The sequence below is a fragment of the Diorhabda carinulata genome, chromosome 10 (assembly GCF_026250575.1).
Source record: "Diorhabda carinulata isolate Delta chromosome 10, icDioCari1.1, whole genome shotgun sequence".
Taxonomy (NCBI): Eukaryota; Metazoa; Arthropoda; class Insecta; order Coleoptera; family Chrysomelidae; genus Diorhabda; species Diorhabda carinulata.
In genome coordinates, this window is record NC_079469.1 from 6,019,616 (window position 1) to 6,044,812 (window position 25,197).

General features: G+C 30.1%; 2 protein-coding genes across 10 annotated transcripts; one reads left to right on the top strand and one right to left on the bottom strand.

Moving 5' to 3' along the window:
* Positions 1–735: 735 nt before the first annotated feature.
* On the bottom strand, positions 736–17,712 carry LOC130898384 (adiponectin receptor protein-like). 9 transcript variants are annotated; one of them, XM_057807639.1, is made up of 9 exons: positions 17,553–17,661; positions 17,113–17,298; positions 12,264–12,363; positions 10,678–10,707; positions 8,211–8,468; positions 6,432–6,697; positions 6,204–6,351; positions 5,886–6,151; positions 736–5,660 (listed from the first exon to the last, which is right to left on the bottom strand). In XM_057807639.1, the coding sequence occupies exons 2-8, from the start codon at positions 17,263–17,265 to the stop codon at positions 5,889–5,891; spliced, it is 1,218 nt and encodes a 405-aa protein (XP_057663622.1). In that variant the 5' UTR covers positions 17,266–17,298; positions 17,553–17,661; the 3' UTR covers positions 736–5,660; positions 5,886–5,888. The 9 variants fall into 9 exon arrangements, with proteins under 9 accessions (XP_057663622.1, XP_057663621.1, XP_057663619.1 ...); XM_057807638.1 differs by having other exon boundaries at positions 736–2,357; positions 12,258–12,363; XM_057807636.1 differs by having other exon boundaries at positions 12,258–12,363.
* LOC130898383 (zinc finger protein 11-like) lies at positions 17,628–24,270 on the top strand. The gene is made up of 6 exons (XM_057807635.1): positions 17,628–18,018; positions 18,074–18,325; positions 18,383–19,137; positions 20,352–20,703; positions 20,762–21,124; positions 23,438–24,270. The coding sequence occupies exons 1-6, from the start codon at positions 17,905–17,907 to the stop codon at positions 23,906–23,908; spliced, it is 2,307 nt and encodes a 768-aa protein (XP_057663618.1). The 5' UTR covers positions 17,628–17,904; the 3' UTR covers positions 23,909–24,270.
* The last annotated feature ends 927 nt before the right edge of the window (positions 24,271–25,197 follow it).

The following is a 25,197-nucleotide window of genomic DNA, read 5'->3' on the forward strand; positions in this document are numbered from 1 at the left end:
GGTCCATCGTGCCCCAATTAATATTACTAAAAGCCGATCAGATCCTTTTTGACGGAACCTTTTGACGAATTAAGATATAATTTCTAACCAACTGAAGAGCGAGAAATCGCATGATGTTCCCAGTCATTCCAATAACAGCAGCTGTTTTTCCATAAAGCCGGTATCGGGTTGTTCCACTCGACTCACGGCCAGCTGCATAGTCGATCTTTCCTTCGATTTTGCTAGCTAGTAGTTTTATGACTTTATGACCAGGGATTCTTGGCCTCCTAACAGTGTTTATCTAGATCTCCGGGTCAGAAACGCTGTAGGTGGAGGTCGAGGCAACATTAGGATATGGAGCAATTTAACCCTGAGCTGTCACGGCAGCCTTGGCTTTCCTTCTCAGCACTACTGATGTTGCGGCGTTTGCACCGGTCAGAGCTTCGGTATCGGAAGAAACCGTTACTTTGATGGTAATGGGCTCTACGCTCCCTGTTTGCTAGGAGCCTTTAAGGGGAAGATTTTTCATGGTCCATGCTCTTGGAATTTCGGCAGGTTTTCCGCGACACCTGATTAGGGCGCTGGTACCATTCGTCCCTCGGCACAATTGCTTCTGTCTTGGATTAAGCCCATAATTATGAGCCGTCCTATGCATCATCCCTCCTCATGCTAACGAAGGCGTGCCGTCAAGATCTAATGGCTCCTTGTTGAGTTTTAGAGAGAAATAGTATTTTGGTCTTCGATAAAAACTAGCAATTCGTTTTGAATACTTTATTTTTCAACATTACATTTTAAATTTCAAAACAGATATATCTATACAAAAAAAGTTTACATGTACAGTGAAGAGAAATAACTTATTATAAATATCACAAGAGACAAACTAAATACTACTATCTATCCCAATTGAAAAACGTGTCAAAACTAAAAGCTTTTGCTAAATATTTTGGTACACTATTCACGGTATCTCAAAAATTACTTGTTGGTATTCTATTTGATGTTTCAATTACTTTTTGCCAGAACTAACTTGACGATACCATAGACAATGAATTTTTTGGATCGAAAACGAAAGATTTATGAAAATTATTCAAAAACGTGTCAATAATCATTTGTGAGTCTTACAATCCAAAATACTAGTAATTGAAGCACCTATAAAAGTTTAGAGGAACTGGCTGTGCTTTTGGTAGCTGGATACCTCTAGAAAAACTTTCAATACAGCTATCTGCAAAAAGTATCTGGATCTTATCGAAAACATCCTCACAGGAAGCGCTAGTACAACAAAGTCTAGCATAGACTGATGAATGTATATTTTGTGGGTAGGAAAAAGACAATCTAGATAATGACAAAGATCTACAAAGTAACATTATTGCAAAAAATGCTTCGGATAAGAAATTTGTAGTAGCAAGAATCTAATCATGTTGTAACCGTAACAATAGATGGGATTGATTAGAATCCGGGTACTGGAAGGCGAGAACACTTATAATATGAGGCACTAGGTTTCAATTAAGTTGGAACTATTAGTGGTGTTCATACCAAACCTACCACACCACATTACCACTCACCATTACACTAGACCAGGGGTCTCCAAATTTTGAAGCCTTCGGGTTAGAATAATTTTTTCGGTATGTTCCAAAACAATTTGAATTTTTCTGCAATAGTAACTGCAGTTAAAAATTGGCTGTCGCGGATCAGATTGATGACATTACTGGCGGGTCGGATATGGCCCGCGGGCTGTGTAGTAGTGAATAGTATGTATAGTCTCAAGGTTGCAGTATTTATAAAACAGAAAGAGTCTTGGATGTTGTAGTCAAACATTAAGGTTTACAATTATTAGAAATTTCGTGATAACGAGAATAGTTTACCGAAAAGATAAAATTGAAAAGAAATATGTCTTAAATCCGCCCTAAATTCCTACATTACAATTTTTTATATTTTAGATTCTACCGATATTGATATACAATAGCAAAATATATATTTTTTATTAATCACTGATAATGATAGTAGTCTTTTACCTGTATGTTTAATAGACTTCTCTATACAACAAAAATTAGTCTTAGAAACTTCAGTTAAAAAAAATAATAACATAAAGAAATAAGGTACGTAGAGTTAGATATCTATTGAATGTATTTAAACACATTTGATACAGCTCGATATAAAAATTAATACAATATAAACCGAAGTTGAAGAAATTCGTTTTATTTTTCCGATACCATATTTGTGAACAATATTTTTTTTTCGTTTTCATAAGAACTGTTTTTTCGAATGGTGTTGATGTCACGCCATTTCAGTATGCCTTCCATGTTTGTTTATATAATTGCTACACCATAGTTTCATAGTATTTTTTATGTTGTATCAAAATGTGATAATACAATCGATATTATCTGTAGAAAAAAAAAAACTATAACGGGTTTAGAATATCGAAGATGGTGATTATTTTATAATAGACATCCACCACCTATATTATTATTCACACATATATTGTATAAGATATTATAAAATGTATATTAACAGCCTAGATAAATAGTCGCGTGAATGAAGCCTTCGGAAGTCCTCAAGAACAGCTCCGATTTTGATGATTTTTTTTTTAATTTTGTTTTTTTATATTATTTAAAATCAGAAACCTCTTAGAGCGGGGACGGAACTATTTATATTGTTTAAACAATATCAACGACATTTATATAAAAAATTCAGTTTGGTCTCTATTTTTTTTAAATCTCCATATATTAATCTTATTGTAACAACTAGTTGTTACAAAAAAGTTTTTAACAATAATTTAATATTAAAATTTATGTGTTACCTGCATACGCTACAAATACTTCTTTTTGCTTACACATATGTGGACGAGGATTTCTTTTTATATATTTTTCTTAATATTATTTTCGATGCTCCTTTTTTTCACTAATATATATATGTCAAGGCGATTTTCTTTGCGATTTATATATATATATATATATATATATATATATATATATATATATATATATATATATATATATAAATGATGAAAAAATTCAAGGTCTCAGAGCAGATGTTTGACTAGTTTTATATTTTTACTGCTTACTTCATTTAGTATTCATTTACTTTTTGGAGTATCTGCACGCTTCGTCAAGTACTAAGTATTAATTTTTTTAACTTACAGTGAATTATTATCAGTGTGAATTATTTATAATAATAATAATTTTTATCGGAGTGAATAGTGTATATCAGTATATCTTCAATAATAATAGTTATCCTGGTAGTGATAAAATGTTCTCAGAAACAGAATTGATGGATGTAATTCCTCAATCAATGAAGTTATTACTCCACGAAATTATAAGAAAGAACAAGAGGGAAAAAAATGTCGATAATAAACTCGACAAAAAAACGACAATCTCACATGCAATTATATCTGCTGTGAAACCACGTTCTTTTTTATCACCCCTTCAAATTGGCTTGAGTGTAACATTTCACAGAAAATTTGACTCCAGAAAAGTCATAGACGTATGTCATGCTTTAGGTTTCTGTGCATCTTATCATGAAGCACAATTATATGAAGCTTCAGCACTTTATCAAGATTCTACTGTACTAAATAATAATCCATTTGTCCAGTTTGTTTGAATACCGCAACTTTGACTGGTACCTACAGGAACTTTCCATAATCTTGGAGAAATTAGTATTGTAGCCCCGGCAATCCTTCCCGCGATTAAAACAAGAACAAGATACATAAATATCACAGATATTGTTTAAACAAGATAAATAGTTCTGTCCCCACTTCAAGAGGTTTCTTATTTTAAAGAATATAAAAAAACAAAATTAAAAAAAAAACATCAAAATCGGAGCTGTTCTTGAGGACCGAAGATTGTCTGTTTTATGTATTCATTGACGTGACTAAAAGAAATTAACAAAAGAAACCTGACAGTTTACCGATAGTCATCTCTAGAACCAGTTGAAAACCTATGATTGAGATAACATTAAAGTATTAATTAGATTACACCATTTTAATTAAGTTAGAAAATAGTCCATTATGCCTACTAATTTACTGTAAAACTATTGATTGGGCATAACACCAACATAATGATAAATTTGACCTACTACGTATCATAGATTATTTTATACCAACCTTATTAAAACAGATTAGTAAAAGTGGAGTTACGACTACATGAAGTAGAAGTTTTTTTAAAGACAAACTTCTGGTTATTCGAAAAAATTTGATGTAGGACATCCAGGAAGACATATTAACAAAACAATCAACATAAATAAAGCTCGAGTGAGGTATGAAGAAAATATTTCTGTTTTGAATAATGAAACTATAGCATTATGGTATATAATAATAGAATTATTCCATTACTGTAGCGTAATAAATTTGCGATTTAAAAAATATGTAGTTGGAAAATGGTGAAATTCAGTTAAGGGATAGGAAACAATAAAAAAAATACCCCATCTTAAAAATATAAACAAAGTGAATTGAACACGCTATAATACAACTACATCAACATTCACAATTACATTGCCGATGGGTGTTATCCGAATATCTCAGGGCGTTGATAACTGAAGATAATGACGTGACAACGGAGATCAATCCTGCGAAAGATTTTTGGCCCTGTTTAAGAAAATGGTGCGTAGAGGACCCGAGGCGAGCGTGTGAGGTGGCTGGAACATGCGCAGAGCCATGTATGGAGTTCCAGGCAGATAGCGTCTGAGAGAAAGACCTTGGCTGGTTGGAGAATGTTGAGGTGGACCTGATCCAGCTGGGGGTTCGACGTTGAAGGCTTCATGATCAGGACAGAAAAGATTTGCAGTTGATTGTTGGAAAGCCTCTGGATCTTAAAGGACCGTAGCGCCGGTTAAAGACACAAAGAGAGAAGACGGGTGTTCTGATAACATAGTTACCGTCTTCAGAGACTGAAGGTGAATTTCACAGTCAGTGTAATTGCGAGTGTTCGAGTAGTGGTAGTGTAAACGGTATGAATATCATCAATGGTACCAAAGATTTCAAATAAAACGTAGAGGTTAATATTATAGGAAAAATAATTTTTTTTTAAATTTTAGTAAAAAAAATTTATAAACATATAAATTTTTGTATCAAAAAAAAGGAATTAATAAGAAATATATCACTACATTATCTGTGAAAGTTTCTAGTTGTGATTAACAAAACAACAAATTGTTTGTTTTTTTTTTCATAACTTTTTAATATTCTATGCAAATAAAAAATAAATGTATTGCTTATATTTCAGTTTTTATTGTAAATATATAGTAAAATACAATTTTAAAGGATATTTCAATCTTTCGAGTGTGGTTTTCAATTACTTTTTTACCCCCTATTGAAATTCAACATTTTCCGCAACAAATCCTTCGAATGTATGCAAAAATGAACTTGGATTGAAGGATTGCTTTTTGGTTGGTATAATAAACCATCTTTCTATCGGGACTAATATAAATATTTTGAACAAAATAATCTTTAAAGGGGTTTAACCAAAAAAAGAAATTCATCATAAACATTTCAAGCGCACTTGTCATGCCATTTGATGACAATTTTCGCTTGTGCCGATAATTAAATAGTACAAATTTGTTATAATATATAAACACAGGTATTTGGAAATATAATGACCCAAAATTACAAAAAAATATTTCTACACTGATAATATACTTATGAAATAGAAGTTCTTCCTTGGAATTCTTGAGTTGGGGTCTTTTTAAAGCAGCAACTTAAATTAAAAAAATTATACATTGAACTTAGATAATTCGATAGATTAATCATTAAAAATAAATAAACAACCGGTGTCAAGTGTATTAGATAAAATATGCTCCAGATATATCTAATCGATAACAATCAGATTATTTTCAACAATATAAAAATGAAATATACTGTTTTATTGAAATAAGGAAAAAACATTTAAAATAATTTTTTCTAATTAAAAACAAGAGGCTACCTATCAATATATGGGTGTATCCGGTATTTCACATTGTCCTATTGTTACTCTGTGCATAGCCATTTCGGATATACCGTGATAGTGTACTAGAGCTCCGCCCAGTACGAAAACGTGAAAGATCTGATGAGAATGGAACCAGATGTCACATTTTCCCGGAAACCACCTTTCTGGAACTCGAAGGGCGTAGAACATTGCACCCACGATATACAACATACCCATTAATACTAACCAACCAAGATATTTTTGACTAACGTAATTGAACCAACCTAAAAAGAAAGATAAACAATACTAAATTATTGTTTAAAAAAAGATATTTACCTTCAACAATTCCGTAATGAATAGCCGGTACAATTCCGCTCAATCCAAACGTCATAAATACTCCAGCACGGAAAGGTCGCCATCCAGATTCAGAAAATTTATCCCATAAACTTACCATAATACTGGTTATGCCTAAAGCACATACTACCTATAAATAAACAAGAAATATGTTAATATAAACATTAAAAAAAATTAAATTAAATTAAAAATTAAAAAAAAACAACTTACCGATAAATAAACTACTTTTGGTTTAAAATGACAGTAAAAACCGTAATACAACCACGGCACAAAAGATCCCATGATCAACAGAGCTATTCCACAATAGTCTAGCTTCGAAAACAATTTACCTACAAACTGGGAGTGACAGTTCAATGTATGGAACATAAACGACATTCCTAGACATATAATAGCTCCTGCGAAGAATGCTCCGAATACAACTTTTTCTTGAATTTCGATTTCAGTATTTGGTCTCATCAAGAAGTATATTGCTATACCTATAAAAAACGTTTTATTATATTAGTTTGAGTGAAAAACAATTAGGGCGACCGATTTGAATCACTAGAGATGCTGTTATAGAATTTGGTATTTAAAATGCCAAATGTTCACTTGGGGGCTTTAATATATAATTTTTAGGATTTAAATGATATTTTTTACAAATATCGAAGAGATCTAATTATCTGTGAATGCTAATAACCACTGTGTTTTATTTACCATTCGGAACTTTTTTGTCTAAATAAATAGGAAGTGCATATCATTTTAATTGCATTTTTATGTTACAAGTATATTAATTATATTTAAACTCTGTTTCCAAGTATATAATATCAAGGGACTAATACCAGTTATGAGGGTAAAAAATGTAACATGCCAAATTTTTGGTGATTCTATTTTTCATATTCACTGGTAAGTTTTCTTCTTTATGGATTTTCTTTTCTTGTAAGCAAATTTTGTATGATAGTTTTCATATAAATTCGAATTTCTTATTTATTTGAGGAACAGAACGGATAGAATAGAACAGATTCCTGTTTGGTTATATTTTAAGAATTCAGTGTTTTTATACGCTAGAGCATAAGCTCTTTTTTATTCGAATCTGTTCTACCTACTCATTCCTTCTTCAGTAATTTCCATCTGCGTTCACATTTTCTTTCTCATTTAAATTTTTAACTGCAGTTCTACACCTGCCTGAATAGTTTAAACCACCCTAAACCACCACAACCTAATAATCTAACCAACAACTGGTAATTCAGTTGAGGGCTGCAACCATCCCGGATTTCCATAGATAAGTCCCTGTCTTATCTTTAATATATGTAATCTGAGGTGATTTTAATTTATGCTTTGATTTGTTGTTCTTTTTTGGATTCACATTTAATGCAAATTTATCATTTTTTTTAATAAAAATTAATTTGGATAATCATGTCCAGGGATAGTTTTAGTTTGTTTAGTTTTTATGATCAATGTAATTCAAAAGGTGTTTCAAGCTTTTTCACTTTTTTTTATTCATTTTAAGTCGTTAGTTAAAAAGTTGGTGGCGTCCAATTTAATATTAATTAGTCACTCCAACTGAGGCAGGGAAAGTTATAAATGATGCATAATTAAATATTTGTAATAATAAAGTGGTAAAAAATTTTTTTTCTTCAATATCATTTTATACAGGGCGTCAAAGTTGATACAGCGAAAATAATAGCCTCCCACTGCACTGAAGTAATCTCAAATTTAGTAAATATGAAACAAAAAAATCGAAAAGCTTTTCAAAGAGGAAGGTAATTTATATCGTAATTTACCACCTTTGATTGAGAAAATTGAGAAAATTTTTTTACTTTTTTTACAATTTTCTGATAACTTCAATAAATTTTACATGTCCTAGTTTTATGAAAGTAAATGATTCAAAAAATTTAAAAAAAATGAATGTTTTGAAAATTATTACCTTTACACAAATGTATTTTTAGAAATAATTTGATGATAAACAGACAGATTGTTATGTGGACTAAAGGATTCATTCTTATAACTTACCTATGAACGCCACACAGCCTAGCAAATGCGTCCATATATTAGCAGTTTCGGTATGTAGTCTGAAAATGCTCTTAAAACATGCTCGGAAACTGGGTAATGGCGGTCTGTGACCAAAAATGAGGAAGTCGTTGTCCTGCAACCAAGCGGGTAAGTTTCTAAAATGACAAACTGACCATCCCGCTTGTATCATTTTACGAACGACATGTTCGGCTTGAGAGGCGGCATTATGAGCGAGCGCCGTGATGTCCAGCTCATCACCTGATTGAAAAAGAACATAAACAATTATTTAAATACATTTTTTCAACAATAATATAGAAAAATTTGAAATTCAATGCCTGGCTAACTTGTTGCAATCCATTCGATATTTTTATTAACTAAATTGTTCATAATTAAATAATTAAAAAAAAAAAACGATTCATAGTATCTACGGTAAGTAGACAATTTTAAAATAGTCATGGATTCACAAGAAGTATCCCAAAAATATTTATAATATATAAATTTATAAAGTTTAGCTTTAGCTTTACTACTGGAATTTGAAAATATTTTGACACATTAAAAATATGGTAAATTTGGAAGGATTGTGGAAAAATATATTGAATAAAAATTTATGGATTACAATTCTGATATCCAACAGAAATTAATAATTGAATTGAAGGATAATCTTTGGTAATTTTATAATAATACATTCCATATTTGACTTTGTCGTTTAAAAAAATACAGGAATAAAAAATTGAACTGGAAAACGTCTAAAAATAAAGCACTGCTTTAATAATCAACATTTTCAAAACGAAATTTTGACCGTTTTACACCTGTGGGTCACAAGGGATACTGATTAACTGTTTTCATGATCAATTACTTTTCATATTGATGAAAACAACGGGCTTAGTGATCTTTTAATCAGATTAAAGTCACCATTTGTTGTTTTTTAATGTTAATCAATATTTATTTAGCTATATTGCCAAGAAATAAGCCGAAATATGTTTTTGAAATATTTAATTTTGAAGAGAAGTTATATATCTTACTATTACAAGCAGACACAATAATAGGAAAAATTTATTACTGCAACTCATATGCTTGAATCAAATGTATATTCGAGTTCAAATTAATAACATAAAATTAGTACAACTAATAACACCAACATGATCTGTTAAACATATAGTTAAGTGATACAAAGTGTCTTGATTTTTCTCATATTAATGAAGGACCATAAATGTCCCTTGCCTACCAGAATTTATAGTTTTCATTGTATTCGATAAAATTTAGTACTCAAGCTAGCTTGTACACTGACCACTCCTAATGGGAACCATTGGTATATGTTAATTATATAGTTAAGTGATTCCAAGTGTCCCTCGGACACTTGAAGTTCCAATAACGTATCAAATTACTTACTTTTATTTTATATTGATGTGACTCTAAAAGACCATTTCTATAATTAATTATAGCTTTTGTATAAATAAAATTTAGTACTAAAACTAGGTTGTTCACTGACTACTTCTAATGGGAACTATTGGGATCTTTTAATTATATAGTTAAGTGATTCCAAGTGTTCCTTGGATACTTGAAGTTCCATTAACATCCACTATTTTTTGCTTGATAAATAGTTTTTTCAAAGTAATGAATTGAGTCATTTAACTCACAGTAGAACTAAAATGTAATTATCTTCAAAATTAGTTAGAATTATTATATGACTTCTAACACCAACAAAAAAATTGTATTCAACTTTCAATGGATAATTCGATGCTAGACAATGTACGATTATTGCTGGGTTCATATAGTTGAACATTTCTTTACTATTTTTTTTTAATATGTCAAAATAGGCATTATATGGTTACCAAACTACATAAGAAAATAATGATAAGAACTTTTTTTTTGCCATGCTATTGATGCGGATAATCGGTTTAGGTAATACTCCTATAGTGCTAATAAGGATTGGGAGAAACGCTAAACATACTGAACCTATATTTAAATCTAATATCATGAAAGAGATGTGGTTTGTCCTTCTCCAATAGCTAAACGAAATAGAAGCAGACATATACAGGGTAGTTTATCCTCAATGAGACAGATATATACCAAATATGAGGAGATATATTATTTTCAATGAAATACCCTGTATTTTATTGTAAAATTAAAAACTAGATAATATAATTTCAGTTTACCTATTTTTTAAATTATTTAGAAGAAACATACCTATTTAAATTAATTATTTTTAATTATATAATTTTCTAAAAACTTTATAGGTTATAAACTTTTCTTGGAACAATCAAAATTTTTAATTTTTTACTATTAGGTTCTGTCTCCTAAAGCGTGAAGCATTAGATATATTTTCATTCACTATGTTGTTTCGCGTTTTTACTATGAGTACTAGCTATATAGGAGCATTAGATATATAGGGTAATCGAAGGGATAAAAGTGATTGTTAAAAAGGTTTTCTCCAATACTTGGAAAAATACCTACAACAAATATTTACCCATAGCTTCCGCATTTAATAGCAGTACTTCTGAAACAATAGAAAAACCCAGTCAATATAAGATTACGTTCAAATTTTATAGACAGTAATTTATTCTAAAATCACACTTGTAGCATCTACAAACTGGCGGAAATAATTTTGACATATTATCTAAACGCAATCTTTAAAATCAGTCAGTAAAAAACATCTCATCCTATAATGATTATTCCAGAAATATTTGTTAGAAATATAGAAACTGAATGAAACTTGTCTTGAATAAATGTTGAAAATTGTAGTTACAGACATCTGCTGCTGCATCTTACGATACGGATTTTTTTTAGAATTGAACAATACTGAATACATTGTTCACTAACACTCACAATAACATTGTCTGAAGCTTGTTTTGATAACTTATTGTCGTCAAGGATCGAAGGTAATGAAATTCTAATGATTGGGTTCAGTATGAAAAACACGGTTTCAGAAATTATAACTTGTCGGAATTTTAATTTTAAATTGTTATTACAGATTTGTAATGAGGAAAAAAGAAGATCAATAATCAAAAATCAATTTTAGAAGATATCTGTATAAATATCATTAGATAGATAGATTAGACAGTTTTGAAGAATTCCTATTATTTAAATATCCAATAAACGTATTAGGTACAAAAAACACATTTTAGTTAGGCCATTTTTAATTAGATTTGAGGTCACGACAAATATATCGAATAAAAACTCATATGAAATAATTTTGAAGTATTATTAAAAACTTTGTAGGGTTGATTAGGTTATTCTTCTTTTTCGAATAAAATTGTCCTTTGTTTATATAATTATGCAATAACTGTCAAATTTTCGGCGTTGCAATGATAAAAATTAAACATTACAAAACTTTTCACACAAATTTTGAAACTTTTTAAAATAAATTAGTCAATTTCCTTCATTTTCATATAATATATAATGTAAAATATGGTGTGGTTTTCGAACATAGCTCCTATATAATCATAAAGGCAAAGCACAAGTTATGTGGAAAAGAAGAAAAAATTAGCCAAACCAATATCTTCGTGTTTTGAAACTTAGTTTATTAAGGATCATTGTTAAAAAAGAAACTGTGATAAGAACGCTGAAAGTAACTACTAAAAATATGATATGAGAAAATGAGCAAAAATAAAAATAAAATAGTTGACAATATAGTTATATCATAAATACGTTTAGGTTTCAAGTACCCATGACTGTTTGAAAATTGTCTTGATTTCAAAGTGTTTATATATATTTTGAAGTGTAAATTGGGAAAAATTCTTACTTCAAGTGTTAATTTGAGGAAATTCTCATAATTATTAAATATTTTTCCATTTTTAAGAACTCTCAATTCAATTATTGATTTAAATAACAAAATATATATCAAACATATAGTCTTAATAACAAATTTTATACTTGTGTATAGTTTTTTTGGAGAAATGTTAATTTTATAATCAAAAAGTAATAAAAAAAATTGAAATGCCGTTAATGAAAATGAAAAATATAAAATTGATACACTACCTGAAGAAGAACACAAGCAAAACGATGAAAAAAATAAAAATACTAGAAAATATCTACACTACACGTTACCTGTACCTAAGACTGCAGCTTTTAATACGTCACTCATCTCGGTATCCAAAATATTTTCATCCTCAGGAGTGGACGGTAAAGGACATCCAACGCAGTCCTCCTCCACCTGTATCATAAATAAATATAACTGTATGGTTTCCGATTAAAAAATATACATATACGAGGGTTGGACTTAAGTTTCGAGATATGGCAACACTAATGTGAATATGACAAATCTGACATTGCCATCATAAAGTTTGACATTAGTCCGATGATTGCCTACGTCTTTAGACATGGATTAAACTAACAGCAGTATGACGATCAACTCGCTTCACGACTTTTGGTGATTAAGTACTATCTCTAGCCACCATGTTTCGCTGGTTTTCCGAATTCAATCGGAGTCGCACTTCGCTACAGGATGAATTTCGTAAAGGTCGTTCAAAATCGGTCGTTGTCTCAGAAAACATCGATCCTGTGCTTAAACTGATATTACACGATTGTCATGTGACATACCGTGAAATTGAGGCATACTTGGGCATTAGTTCCAATCGAATACATTCAATGTTGCATGAAAAAAAAGATTTGTACCGCCATAATTTGACAAGCGGTCAAAAAAGCTCGTGTCGATTGGTGCAAAGAAATGCTCAAAAAACTCAATCGCGATGCTTCAAAAGATGTCTATAAGATAAGATTATGACAGTGAAGTATGCTCTATTCCACGCTGTCACACGTTCTCTTATTTCCATCGAGTTATCATTATTTTATTTTTATTATACATCTGCCTACTTCGAAAGCCTCCGGGGGAGTTCTTCTGTTCCTTGACATAGCCATGTTTTGGACTCGTTAATGGTAAGCCCCGTTCTACAGGATTCCTCCTCCAGCTGCTCAAAGCTTTCCTTCAGTTCACGCTCCCTTCGACTGAGTATATTAATGTCATCAGCGTAGGCCAGGTAGTGCACCGTTCTGTTGATCAGAGTTCCTACTCTATTAACTTCGATATTTCTGATGACCCGTTCTGTTATCAGGTTGAAGAGGGTACACGAAAGGGCGTTTCTTTGCCTGAGACCTCGTCCTATTCGGTATCAGCTAACATCATCCGCACCAGGTGAATAAGTTTCGTAGAAATGCCAAAAAGACGCAGGGTGCTGTAGAGGTAAAATTGATCAACACTGTCATAAGCTTGTTTGTAATCCATAAAGAGGTGGTGTATGGAAATATTGTGCTCATAGCAATTTTCCAACAGGCAGTTGTTGATCTCCCTCTTCTGGTAATCTCCCAGGGCTATTACGGAGAATGATTCCAGTTTATTTACAACGACTTTAGCCAGTATCTTATAATTTTGTGAATGGAATCACAAAAACTTAACGAACGGTATTTTTTCAACATAAGTGTTATAAGGTTGCGGAATTAGCAACTCTAACCTCATTTATTATCAATTTTTTTTTTCTGAAATACAAATTTCTTTTTAGTTTTTTTTCTAGAATCAACGGATTCGTATCAGAAATATTATTCTCATACAATGATTTCTAGATTTTTAATTTATGGTAGATTAATGTCGTTTGGCGTTCTTTCTAAAAAAACTTTCTCATAACTTGCTATATATAACCTTGTCAATGATAATTATTCTGCAATATTTCTTAAAACAAGAGAAATTGATTTTACGGTTACTTTGAAACTTAAATTATTAAAGGACACTCGAAATTATTTCCATTTGGATAAATACGGTTGTCTTTCAAGGATTCAATAGTTTCTAAAAGTTCACTATGTTTTTTTTGGTAACAATTGAAAAGAATTTTTTTCTTGTAAAAGAAATTACTGGCTTTCCATGTTATTAAAGTTGTAACATTAGATGTCTTTGATTTTGTAATATGGAATTAGCCATCATTTACAAATTCCAATTACATATGTCATCAACTAACGAAATAATAGTTAAATTTACCTCAAAATATTAACAAATAATAGATATTCAAATTTCTAAAATAACATTGATAAGTTGTCATTAAAGAGATATATGGCAGTTGAATGATCAAAACATGTAGATAATATTTTGAAAAACAGAACGATAACAAGATACATAATTTTAAAATATTTTTAATTGGAAATTTAGAAATTTTAATTCTGAAAAAGTATCTCCAATTAGAGAACCATAGATCAAACTTCTTATCAGTTATAGATATGATTTTTTTACAAGATTCAATGTATTCAATTTTTTTAGTACAGGGTGGCGCAATAGAACGTGCATTTGTACGATCACCAATGTTGGTTCTTTTCAATAAAGCAGAGACGGGATAACACTTTTGAAACCATTTCTGAGCTTGTACAGTATTTTTTTTTCATCAATGAGTAATGATAAAACACGGGAAAATGTTTTTGATCAATTTTTTTTGGAAAATAAAAGTAGCTTCACTTAAATGGTTGTCACTTTTTTCTGACTAATTGAAATGTCATGAAATTTTACACGTAGTTGGTACTATATATAACGTCATATGGATTTGACAATTTCAGCGCCTTTTATGTGTCAGCCACACGACTTATTAAGTTATGTAATAAAATAAGAAAGTTTCAGATATAACAGAAAGCGGTAGGAGTTTATAACTATTTTAAATCAACTAGATATATGTCAAAATTTACATGTTGATTATATCAAGTTCTTCTACAACGTTTTATGTATATTTTTGAGGTTTTAAAATAATTTCTGAACCTATAACCAATAATACCTTCTTAAGTGCGCCAATATGATAATTTTGCTATTAAAAAGAGAAAGCTGAGATAACATGTGCTATGATTCGCTTAGGAATATCACAAATATGTACTTATTTTATATTTTAATGAAAGGAAAGACCAAATGTTGACATTTTGCAGATTTATGTGTAACAAAAGAATCCTTTCTTTCCTCTACAACTATATTCCAATAATAAAATAACCCCAAATAAGCGTTCCACTCTTTTTATAATATTCAATTTACCATAAACCGTTAACTATATTGTAAAAAGCGCTATAATTAAAAACCTATGCGTTATACAAAAAAAAGTTTCAAATAAAAAAGATGGCAAAAATTATTATCTATACAAAAAGTGTTTTAAGAGACACCCCTGAACATTAGATAACAATAGTTAATGATCATTAAAAACAATAAAATTAATTTTATATCGTGTGCTCCGCAAACAAATTAACCGAAAACTTTTAAACAAGTTGTAGTTTAAAGTGTCGACCTTGAGATTGGATCCTACAAACACGCGGCGAGACGTAAAACATGTTTATTATTTAACTTCTATACAATAAAAATATTTTCACTTTAGAAAGTTGCTTTTGAAATTTCTATAAATTCGCTGTTTATTAGATTGTAAAAGGAGCAAATGTAATATGAGGAAATGATTTAAATGAATTTGCAAGTCAAAAGTTCTTAGAAAATATTTGGAAGCTGAGAATTTACGAAATGATGAAATGGCACTAGGATTAAATGTGATAATAAAAAACCAAAAAAAAAAATCGTTATTGCCGTGACAAAACTAATTATAATTGACCACAAGTTCATAGTTCATTTTTAACTACGAATTAAAAAGTTACTTCAAATAAATTCAAAGTAGTTAAAAACATAATTGGTGTTATTATTATGTCAATTTTTTTTATAAACTGAAAATAAACTCAATAGAAAAACATTATAAATACAGAAACTATTATGCATATAATATTCAAATAATTATATACAGGAATGTCCCATAAGAAATATAAATAAATATATATGTGATTGAGTGAGTGATCAAACAAAATTTCAAATATTTCTTCCAAATGTATTCATAACACAGAATTGCTATTAATGTCACTAAAATTAATTATAACTGTCGAACAGAGAAGAGAATTTACACTGCAGGATTTAAATACAAATATTTATATATAGTTTGCTAAATTCCATATAGCTTTGAATCCCAATCAATTCTTCTAGCTAATTTCGAAAAATGTAAATAGAACTTATTAATCTATAACATTATTTTTGTAAAGGATACAAATAATTGAGTTTGTTTTTTAGCGTAAACTTGTTCAATCAAACAGAAAGCAATAAAATACACTTTAGGGTTTACACAATATGCTTACTTTGAAGGCACATGACTGAACAAAATGTCAAAGTTAAAATGTATTGATAAGCAAAATCTTTATCTTAATACTGCCGACATTACTAATTATTGACATAAATGAACTTACAATAGTATTGTAAAATTTATTGCGTTCATTTTGAATATCTTATAATTATATTCACATATTCACAACCCACATTTTAATTTGTATTTAGGCAACAAATAATTAAATCGTTTGTTATAATTAGCAAAAACTCAAAGTTCAATTTCAGATTAATCCTACTATTATTATTGAAATGATATTTTATGATATGAGACAATTGAAAAACTGAAATTTTATTACTTGGGTGTTTTCTAGAATAAAAATTACAATAAAAAATATTAATCTTATTTTTTATAGGATCATTAAATATTAAATTATAAATTTAATCTTTTTGACATACAATAAATTCTAATTTAATATGTATTTTGTATTTAAATAGAAACCTAACCAATTCATTTCAAAAGTAAAGAATACACAAGTAAATTTGCCTTCATTTTGAACAAAAATCACTTAAAAATACATTTTAATTAATTAATGATATAATCAATAAAAGTGCGAACTATTCAGTTCACAGAATCAATTGAAGAAGTAAATATTCCACTAATTAAAGCACAATTAGTAATTAGTAAACTTTTCCATAATATCAGAATGTAAAAATTGTTTGTTTGTTAATTTGGAAGCCCAATTTTAATAAAATACAATCATTTTTTATATATGATTTTATAAAATGAATATTGAACAAATAAATTATTTCACTTACCAAAGAATTAACATCCTCCTCTAAAAGATCCTTTATTTCAGAAGCAATTGATTCAGACTCAAGATCCCATCCTATTACTTTCCTTTTCCTAATTCCAATATCTAAATCTTGTATATCTTTAATAGAATCTTCAGCATCACTGTAGTGCGACATTATATTTCCTTATGATGCGCTACAGTGTATACACTAAAAAGAAGATAATTATTTTGCGTTTACCACTTAAGGTGTCAATGGTTTATTATCTATATGTTGTACCGATACACGATTCGTTATTAAACTGTGCTATTAATGTTCCAATGCAAATCATAACAGTAAAATCATTATCATCTGTCCACGATAAAAAATGGATCATTATTTCATAACAAGTAATTAACACGTAAAATTAGAAATTGAATAATTAGAAGTTATTCATATAATGGATAAATATAAAACAAATATACCTGAATTTTCAACTTATAAATTATTTATTTCACATAAAATTTCGCGTTAACAGATATCGAAAAAAAGTTATTCAAGACCTGTAAACAGCTGTCATTGCTTTTTAAGAGCTTTTTTTCGAGTTATCCTAAATTGAATAGTTTTCAATCAATAAACTATGACGTCATTCTTTGTCAAATATCAGTTATAAAAACTAAAAATTGACTACCTCTAATATCCAGGTCCTCTTTAAAAAAATGACTACTTGACACCCACATATGTAATTTAGATTTGTAGGTTATTTATTTGTTGATATTTATGTCGTTTTCCAATTAAAGTATTTAAATAGAAAGTATAAAAATATAACAACTATTGATGGAAGGAACCGATGTGAAAATTTGTAGATTATGTCTTACAATTAATTCAAACTTAGGTCACTATATGCTAGTTGGAGAAGTTTCAAATATGTTGGATTTATTTTTACCAAAGGTTGAAGATAATATTTTGTTTATTAATTTTAATCATATAAAAAACTGTTTTTTAGAGCCAGTTTATCGTTTCCGAACCAAGTATTTGTGGTAACTGCATTTCCAAGCTGGAAATAGGTTATAAATTTAAATTAAACTGTATAAACAATGAGAAAAAGATTCAAACCTACATAAATAGCTTTAAAAATGATTTTCATTTAGAAAGAAGCAAACTTGAGATTATATGTTGTCTTTGTTTTAATAATTATAGTAGATTTAATAAATTATGTGTACTTGCTAAATATTTAAAGGCGTATCTTCCTGAACTCGTAAGTTTAGATAACATTAATTATATACTTTTAAAATTATTTTTGTTGGTATTTCAGGATTTACAAAAAAATAGTGATGCGGTTGTGTGTAACAGTTGTACTAAAGTAGTTCATTCCACATACAATTTTATTAATTTGTATTTGGAAGTTGAGAGAAAGCTAAATCAATATATGTCAGTTGAAAATTTTAAAGATATCCATTTGAATAAAATGTTAAAATTCTTAAAGATAACAAAAATTGGTGATGCTAAGGAATCATATGAAAATGAAATCATACGGGAGGTATCAGAATTAGATAGACATGGAGATTGTGAGTCTAGGATTAGTACTTTAAAGACTGAAATTGTATACAAGAACACTCATCAAATTGAAACCCATTATTTCCAACAAGGTGAAACTGGTGCTCTTTTAGATGAAAATGTGGTACCTTTTGAACCGCATTATTTAGAAGCATTAAATCAACCTGTCAACATAAATCAACGTGTCAATGAAGACGGATCTGTTAATTTGACAATTAATGACATTTCTTTAAAGAAATTCAATTGTAAATACTGTAGTTACATTGCTTCAACAAAAAACGAATTGAATTATCATTATTTTGATCATAAAAACATGCCAAAAATGTATAGTTGCAAATTTTGCTCTTTTGTTACAAAATATAGGAATGTTATTGATAATCACAATATAACTCATTTAAAAGAAGATGAGATTGTTTGGTACAACTGTGATATATGCACTTACCGAGCGAAAATACAAGGAAATTTAGAAAAGCATAAACTCACTCATAACAAACATAATGAAGAACTGAAAAAGTAAGTCTATTCAATTTGATGGCTTAATTATAATATTTCTCTGAAATTATATAATATCCCCATATATAGGTAATAGCCCCAATTAGGGAGTAGAATTTTCTTTTCAATTAACATGAAATGCATAACTTACTATTTAGTATTTTGTATCGTTGGAAAAGTATAGTGTACAACACATGTGGAAACTAAATATTTCATGTTTGTGTTAAAGCAGTCCCAGATTTCCCATTAAGCCCGAACCAATGAACGTAAGTTCATAGGGGGCGCACTGCCGAGAGAAAATGATACATTTATAAAAATATTTTGACACAAAAATAAATAGCCATAATTTAACATCAGGTTAGCAAAGCACTCTGATTTTGAAGTCCATTGAAACAAATAATGGTCCTTCGAGCCGGATTTTCGAAGAAGTTGCAATTTTGATACAAGTTACCGTACTGCAGAGGTCAGACAAAAGTCGAAACTACGAAATTTGGAATTGCATCACAATGGCTATTTTCTTATGTAAAAACCAAGAGGGTATATCCTATTACACTTGAGTAGTTTAAATGGTGCCCTCCGGGTTCGATAAAGACGTGCTTTGGTAGCTGATTCCACAGGCTTGCACTTTTCCAAAGAAAGGAGTCATGATAAATTGACGTTTTGGCCTGTCGAGTAGGTCTTGCAGATACTGCTCTAAGTGGGATTATGTTGGATAGCTCAGAAGAGCATTTGCCGTGGTAGTTTCGGTAAAACAGAGTTAGGTCAGACATCTTTATTGTACGCTCCAAGATGTCCAAGTTGCTTGGGAGCCGAGCTCCAAATGTGCCAGCAATACTCGAAAGATGGATGAATCTGGACCTTGTAGAGGATTAGAAGCTTTTTGGCTTTAAAGAGGGCTCAAAGTTATAGTGAAGCTGCCTAAGCTAAGTTGGCCACGTGACTATGTTATGACATATTACTCTCGACACCCAAATTCAAGTAAATTCCTCAGAAACGTAATTCTTTGCAATAATTTTTTAAAAAAGGTTTTTAAGAAAGTAACTAGGGACGGAAAATATTATTGGGCTTAGGGGCGGCAAAATTTTAAATCCAGCCCTGTGCGAAAGGATTATTAACCACTTGTATGAAATATCTTATTCCTGCACCAGTTGCTCAGTATACTATAATGCATATTTGTTATTAATTTAGTTTGATTATAATGCACATTAATTTTTTTATTGGTTTTTACATGTTAGATATAAATGTGAGGAATGCCCTTATAAAACAATGTGGAAAAGAGATCTTGAGCGCCATGTAGTAAAACACAATCAAATAGCTTTTTCTTGTGAACAATGTATCTTCTCAACTAAACATCAACGATATTTGAAACAACACATCATAAGAATACATGGTACTAAAGATAATTCTTCGGGAGAAACTTATTATTGTGCCAACTGTAGTTATAGTACAAAGAATAAACGATGTTTGATTCCACACATGATAACTCATAGAAAAGTTGAGGACGTGGTATGGTACAAATGTCAATTTTGTAAATATAAATCCATATGGAAGAGGAGTTTGAGGGTACACGAGGTTATTCACCTCAAGGTTAGTTCATGTAAGTGGAAATAGTAAAAAAAATGACGTTTTTTTATATGTTTTTCAGAAGTTCAAGTGCAATCAGTGTGATTTTGAAACTACGTTGAAAAGATTCTTAAAAGAGCATTTAAGAGGCCATTTACCGATTACCTTATACAGTTGTGAGACATGCGATTTTACCACACATGTGAAGCAAACAATGAACAATCATAATAATAAACATAAAAAACCCGAAGAATTACAAACATACTATTGTAAGCATTGTAAATATCAATCAAAGAGGCTGCAAGATTTGAAACAGCACGCCATTATTCACAAAGATAATCCGGAATGGTTGAAATGCAGTACTTGTTCCTATAGAACAATTTGTAAAAAGAGATTGAAGAACCATCAGAAATTAATGCACGGGGAATCCAGTCAAATTAAGATGGTGAGTTAAAGTCAATTTCAATCTTGTACCATAGATTATTATTAAGGACTTCTTGGATACACAGAGCTGATGGGGGTTTGGTCAACACAAGTAAATATGATTTCCTGTTACTTAATTTTTGCCTATATGAAAACAAGAATATTCTAAGACCTTGTATCTGAAGCCCTAAAATATTCTCTTCTCTTTTTTTCGATAACAATGTTAACATATAGACAAAGGGGAGAAAAGAATAACTTATCTAGCTTTGTAACAATGTGAATATGATTAAATTTAATTCAAAAGATGAGGAGGTAATATTCAAAACCTCATAAGTGGTTCAAATAGAAATTTATAATTACTGCTAAAATCATATTTCCAATTGCTTTGGTAATTCAAACAACTATTAAGCTTTATCATTGAAATGTATTTTATATATATTACAACCCTAAAAAATGAGAAATATGTGCTCGGAATTGATGTGGTTTTGAATGAAATTCTCATTAATAATAAATAAATTATTATTAATTAGACTTACATTTTCATTCAAACTGGACTAAATAATAACAAAATGCAGATAGAATAGTTTATTTTAACATCAAAAAGATTAAATACAAATTTTAAAACATTAAATTTAGTTTAAAAATTTTTTTAACTTTGGAAGTTGAAAATTCAATCGAAAGGAAAATGCAAAGCTCCTAGTTTGCTAAAATAGTGAAAATTTACACTTGTGAGTAAAAAAATCGCTTTTTCTGATTTTAGCATCTCAAAGCCATCAGCCTAAGCTTTATAATGAGTGGTCTATGTTGTTATTGAGTTAAATTTTGGTAAAGAAAAAATATGAAACGAAAAGGAAAATTGAATAATTAAAAAGGATTATAATTAACAATCTGCTTACTCTTTGATTTCCTGGACCTCGGGAATTGGTAGTGTGGAACTTCTTATGTTTCACTCTAGGATGAGGAATGAGTCTACTTACTCTTTGGTCATTTAGGTCTAAGAAATTGGTAGTGCGGAACCTCTGATGCTTCCCTTCAGGATTATGAATGAGTCTAAGTTGAAATTTTTGGAACTGGTGGTGATATTCATACTGAACAATTTACCTTCAGTCTCTGAAGACGATAACTTGGTTATCGAAACGCGCGTCAGACAGTGGAATTATGAGTGTTGGTGTAGTGGTAGTGTAAACAGTGTGTTCAGTATGAATGAATCTACTTACTTTTTGGTCGCCAAGGCATAAGCAGTTGGTAGTGTGGGATCTCTCACCCTGATTGAGTCTACTTATTTTTTGATCCTGTAAATTTTGATCTGCCTGAAATGTTTGTAAAATCATGTAGACATTTACATACATTTAACATATCAGTGCTTAATTCGATTTTGACAACCTTTGGACATGTTACTTCCCCCAATAGGTTATTTCTGTTTTCATTGGTAACACTGTAAAGAGAATAATATACTGCAAAACACCACAAATAAAAACCAATTTGTATAAAATATTTACTGACACTTTAAAGACTTGAAATTGTTAACGAAACACAATAAATAAATTTTCAAAGCACATAATGAAAAATTAAAATTCTAAATAATTTAATAAAGATTAAAATTAGAAGCAGAATCTTCCAAAAAAAGCTTAACTTAATACGAAATTTACTGCCAAAGAAAAGAAATTCTTCTCAGACTCAGTTGGCGTCGATCAGCTGACATGTGACGTTTGAGACTGATCTTGGCTTACAGCTTGTTTGACTCAACTGCTTCAGAGTCGGGTGGTACCCCTGCGAACTTCTTTTTTTGCTTAGGATTATCAGCACACAGATTCTTTACGAGTCGCCTCAGTTGACCTTCTTCATAAATTGAAGCTCTTTGATTCAGATGCGAACAATTGCGTTGTTTAAAGAGATTTTAAAGTGTGGCGGGGGGAGGGGGGGGTTCACGCGAAGTCTGCCATCTGCTGCTGGGAGGTTAACTTGACGATGCCAAAAAACCAGTTGATATTTTGGTCTCTACAAATGAATTTATAATATTTATTGGCAGCAATTATTTAAGAATCAGATTTCTTTCCTCCAATTTGGCACCAAAATCTAGCATTGTATTTAAACGGCCCAGATCAAAAGGGCTAAACTTGTTTAGAGTTTATTTTTGAATTTTCTCCCTTTTCAATCGAATTGCCCCCTTCTTGGGAAACACGGTCTAACAATTTCTAGCAATTCAAGTAGGTTAGCTCATTTTTAAGTAAGAATTGATTTTGCGACGAATCGGGGATGTTTGGGCACTTATATGGGCAGTGTGTGTCTAAGAGAGTCGTTTATTTAATTTGTACTAATTTTATTCCTTTATTAGTTTCAGTGTTCGTTATGTCCTTTTACAACAAAATACAAAACAAGTTTCATGAACCATCAGTTGTGTTTGCATAAAGAAAAAGATGAATCGAATCTTATCAAATGTCCCAAATGCTATTATAAATGCTATAGGAAAGAATTATTCACCAGACATCTACTAGTACACAAAAAATTGTCTGACGAAGAAATGTTCCGATGCTATCACTGTGATTATAAAACCAAGTATAAGAGAGCGTTGGTTAAGCACATTAAAGGCCATCAAAATCTAAATGCAAATGAAGATCCAATTCTGCAATGCAGTAAATGTGATTTTAGTACAAAATGGCGACAATCTCTGAAACAACATATGTTGAAACATCCTGCAGATGTGGAAGAGGTTAAAATGGAAATAGATGTTGCAGAAACTGAAATTGTGTGGGGACCCAATGATGAATGTTTTTCATCTGATATAAAAGAAAATGTATCTAGTTGAATGTACATGTGATTTGTAGTTGAAATCAATTTGTGATTGGAAACAGTTTAATTCGGTTTTAGATTTCTTTATTTTTTTGTTAATTCGATATATATTCATGATAAGTTGAAATTGTTACTATAAAGAAACTGGATGTTGACATGTTTTTTCATATGTTTATTCTTCGTTTTTTTTTGTTTTAATGTAGTTTATTCTCTAAAAAAATGTATTTTTATGTTCATGACCATAGTTTCAAAAATAACTTTATTGTTTCAAATCTATCGATCATTAATATTGTATGTAAGTTATTATAGAGAGTTTCCTGAGTTTTATTCAGATATAAAAAAGCACACTCGAATTTCATACTTTATTTGAAAGTTAAATCTGTGTATCGATTTATTTAAAATTTCCTAGTATAATCAATCTAGAAATTGGAAGACTGTTAGCGTTTCTGTGAGTCCTTGCTAATGATTATACAATTTGAACTTTTTACCACATATACAACTACAACTATCCACTAAAAATTATTGTTTATTTGGACTAGAAATTTAGAACTTCTAGCGTAGTTGTGAGTCCTTGCAAATGAAAGCACTATTTGAACTTTTTGCCTATGACCTTCACTTAACCTATTCCTGGAACAGCTGCTGGTAAGTTTTACTAAATTGAAAGTTGATAATTATTGTTTATTCAGGCTAGAAGTTGAGAAACTGTTATCGTTGCTGCGAGTTCTTGCCAATGAAAGTACAATTTGAACTTCTTATCTTATGGAAATCTATGACCCCCTTAAATTATCCCTGAAACAGTTACCGATAGGGTTTACTGAACAAAAAGTTATCAATTATTTTTTATTAAGGCTACAAATTGATAAATTTTAGAGTTGCTATGAGTCCTTGCCAATTAAAACAAAATTTGAACTTTGTACCTCGTCTACAACCACGACTTTTGACAAAACTATCACTGAAAGGGTTTACTGAACTAAAAGTAATCAATTATCATTTATTTAGGCAACAAATTGAGAAAATGTTAGACAGCTGTGTGTCCTTGCCAATGAAAGCAAAAATTTTAATTGCCACAGCGTTTACAACTTTAACTTTCCACTTAACTAATCCTGGTACACTTGTTGCTTGTTTATTTAGGCTAGAAATTGAGAAACTCTTAGGTTGCTGAGAGTCACATCATATACAATTATAAATTTTCATTAAACTATCATTGAAACAACTACAGAAAGGGTTTACTCAACTAAAAATTATCAATTATTGTTTATTTAGACTAGACATTGAGAAACTTTTAGGTTGCATTGAGTCCTTACC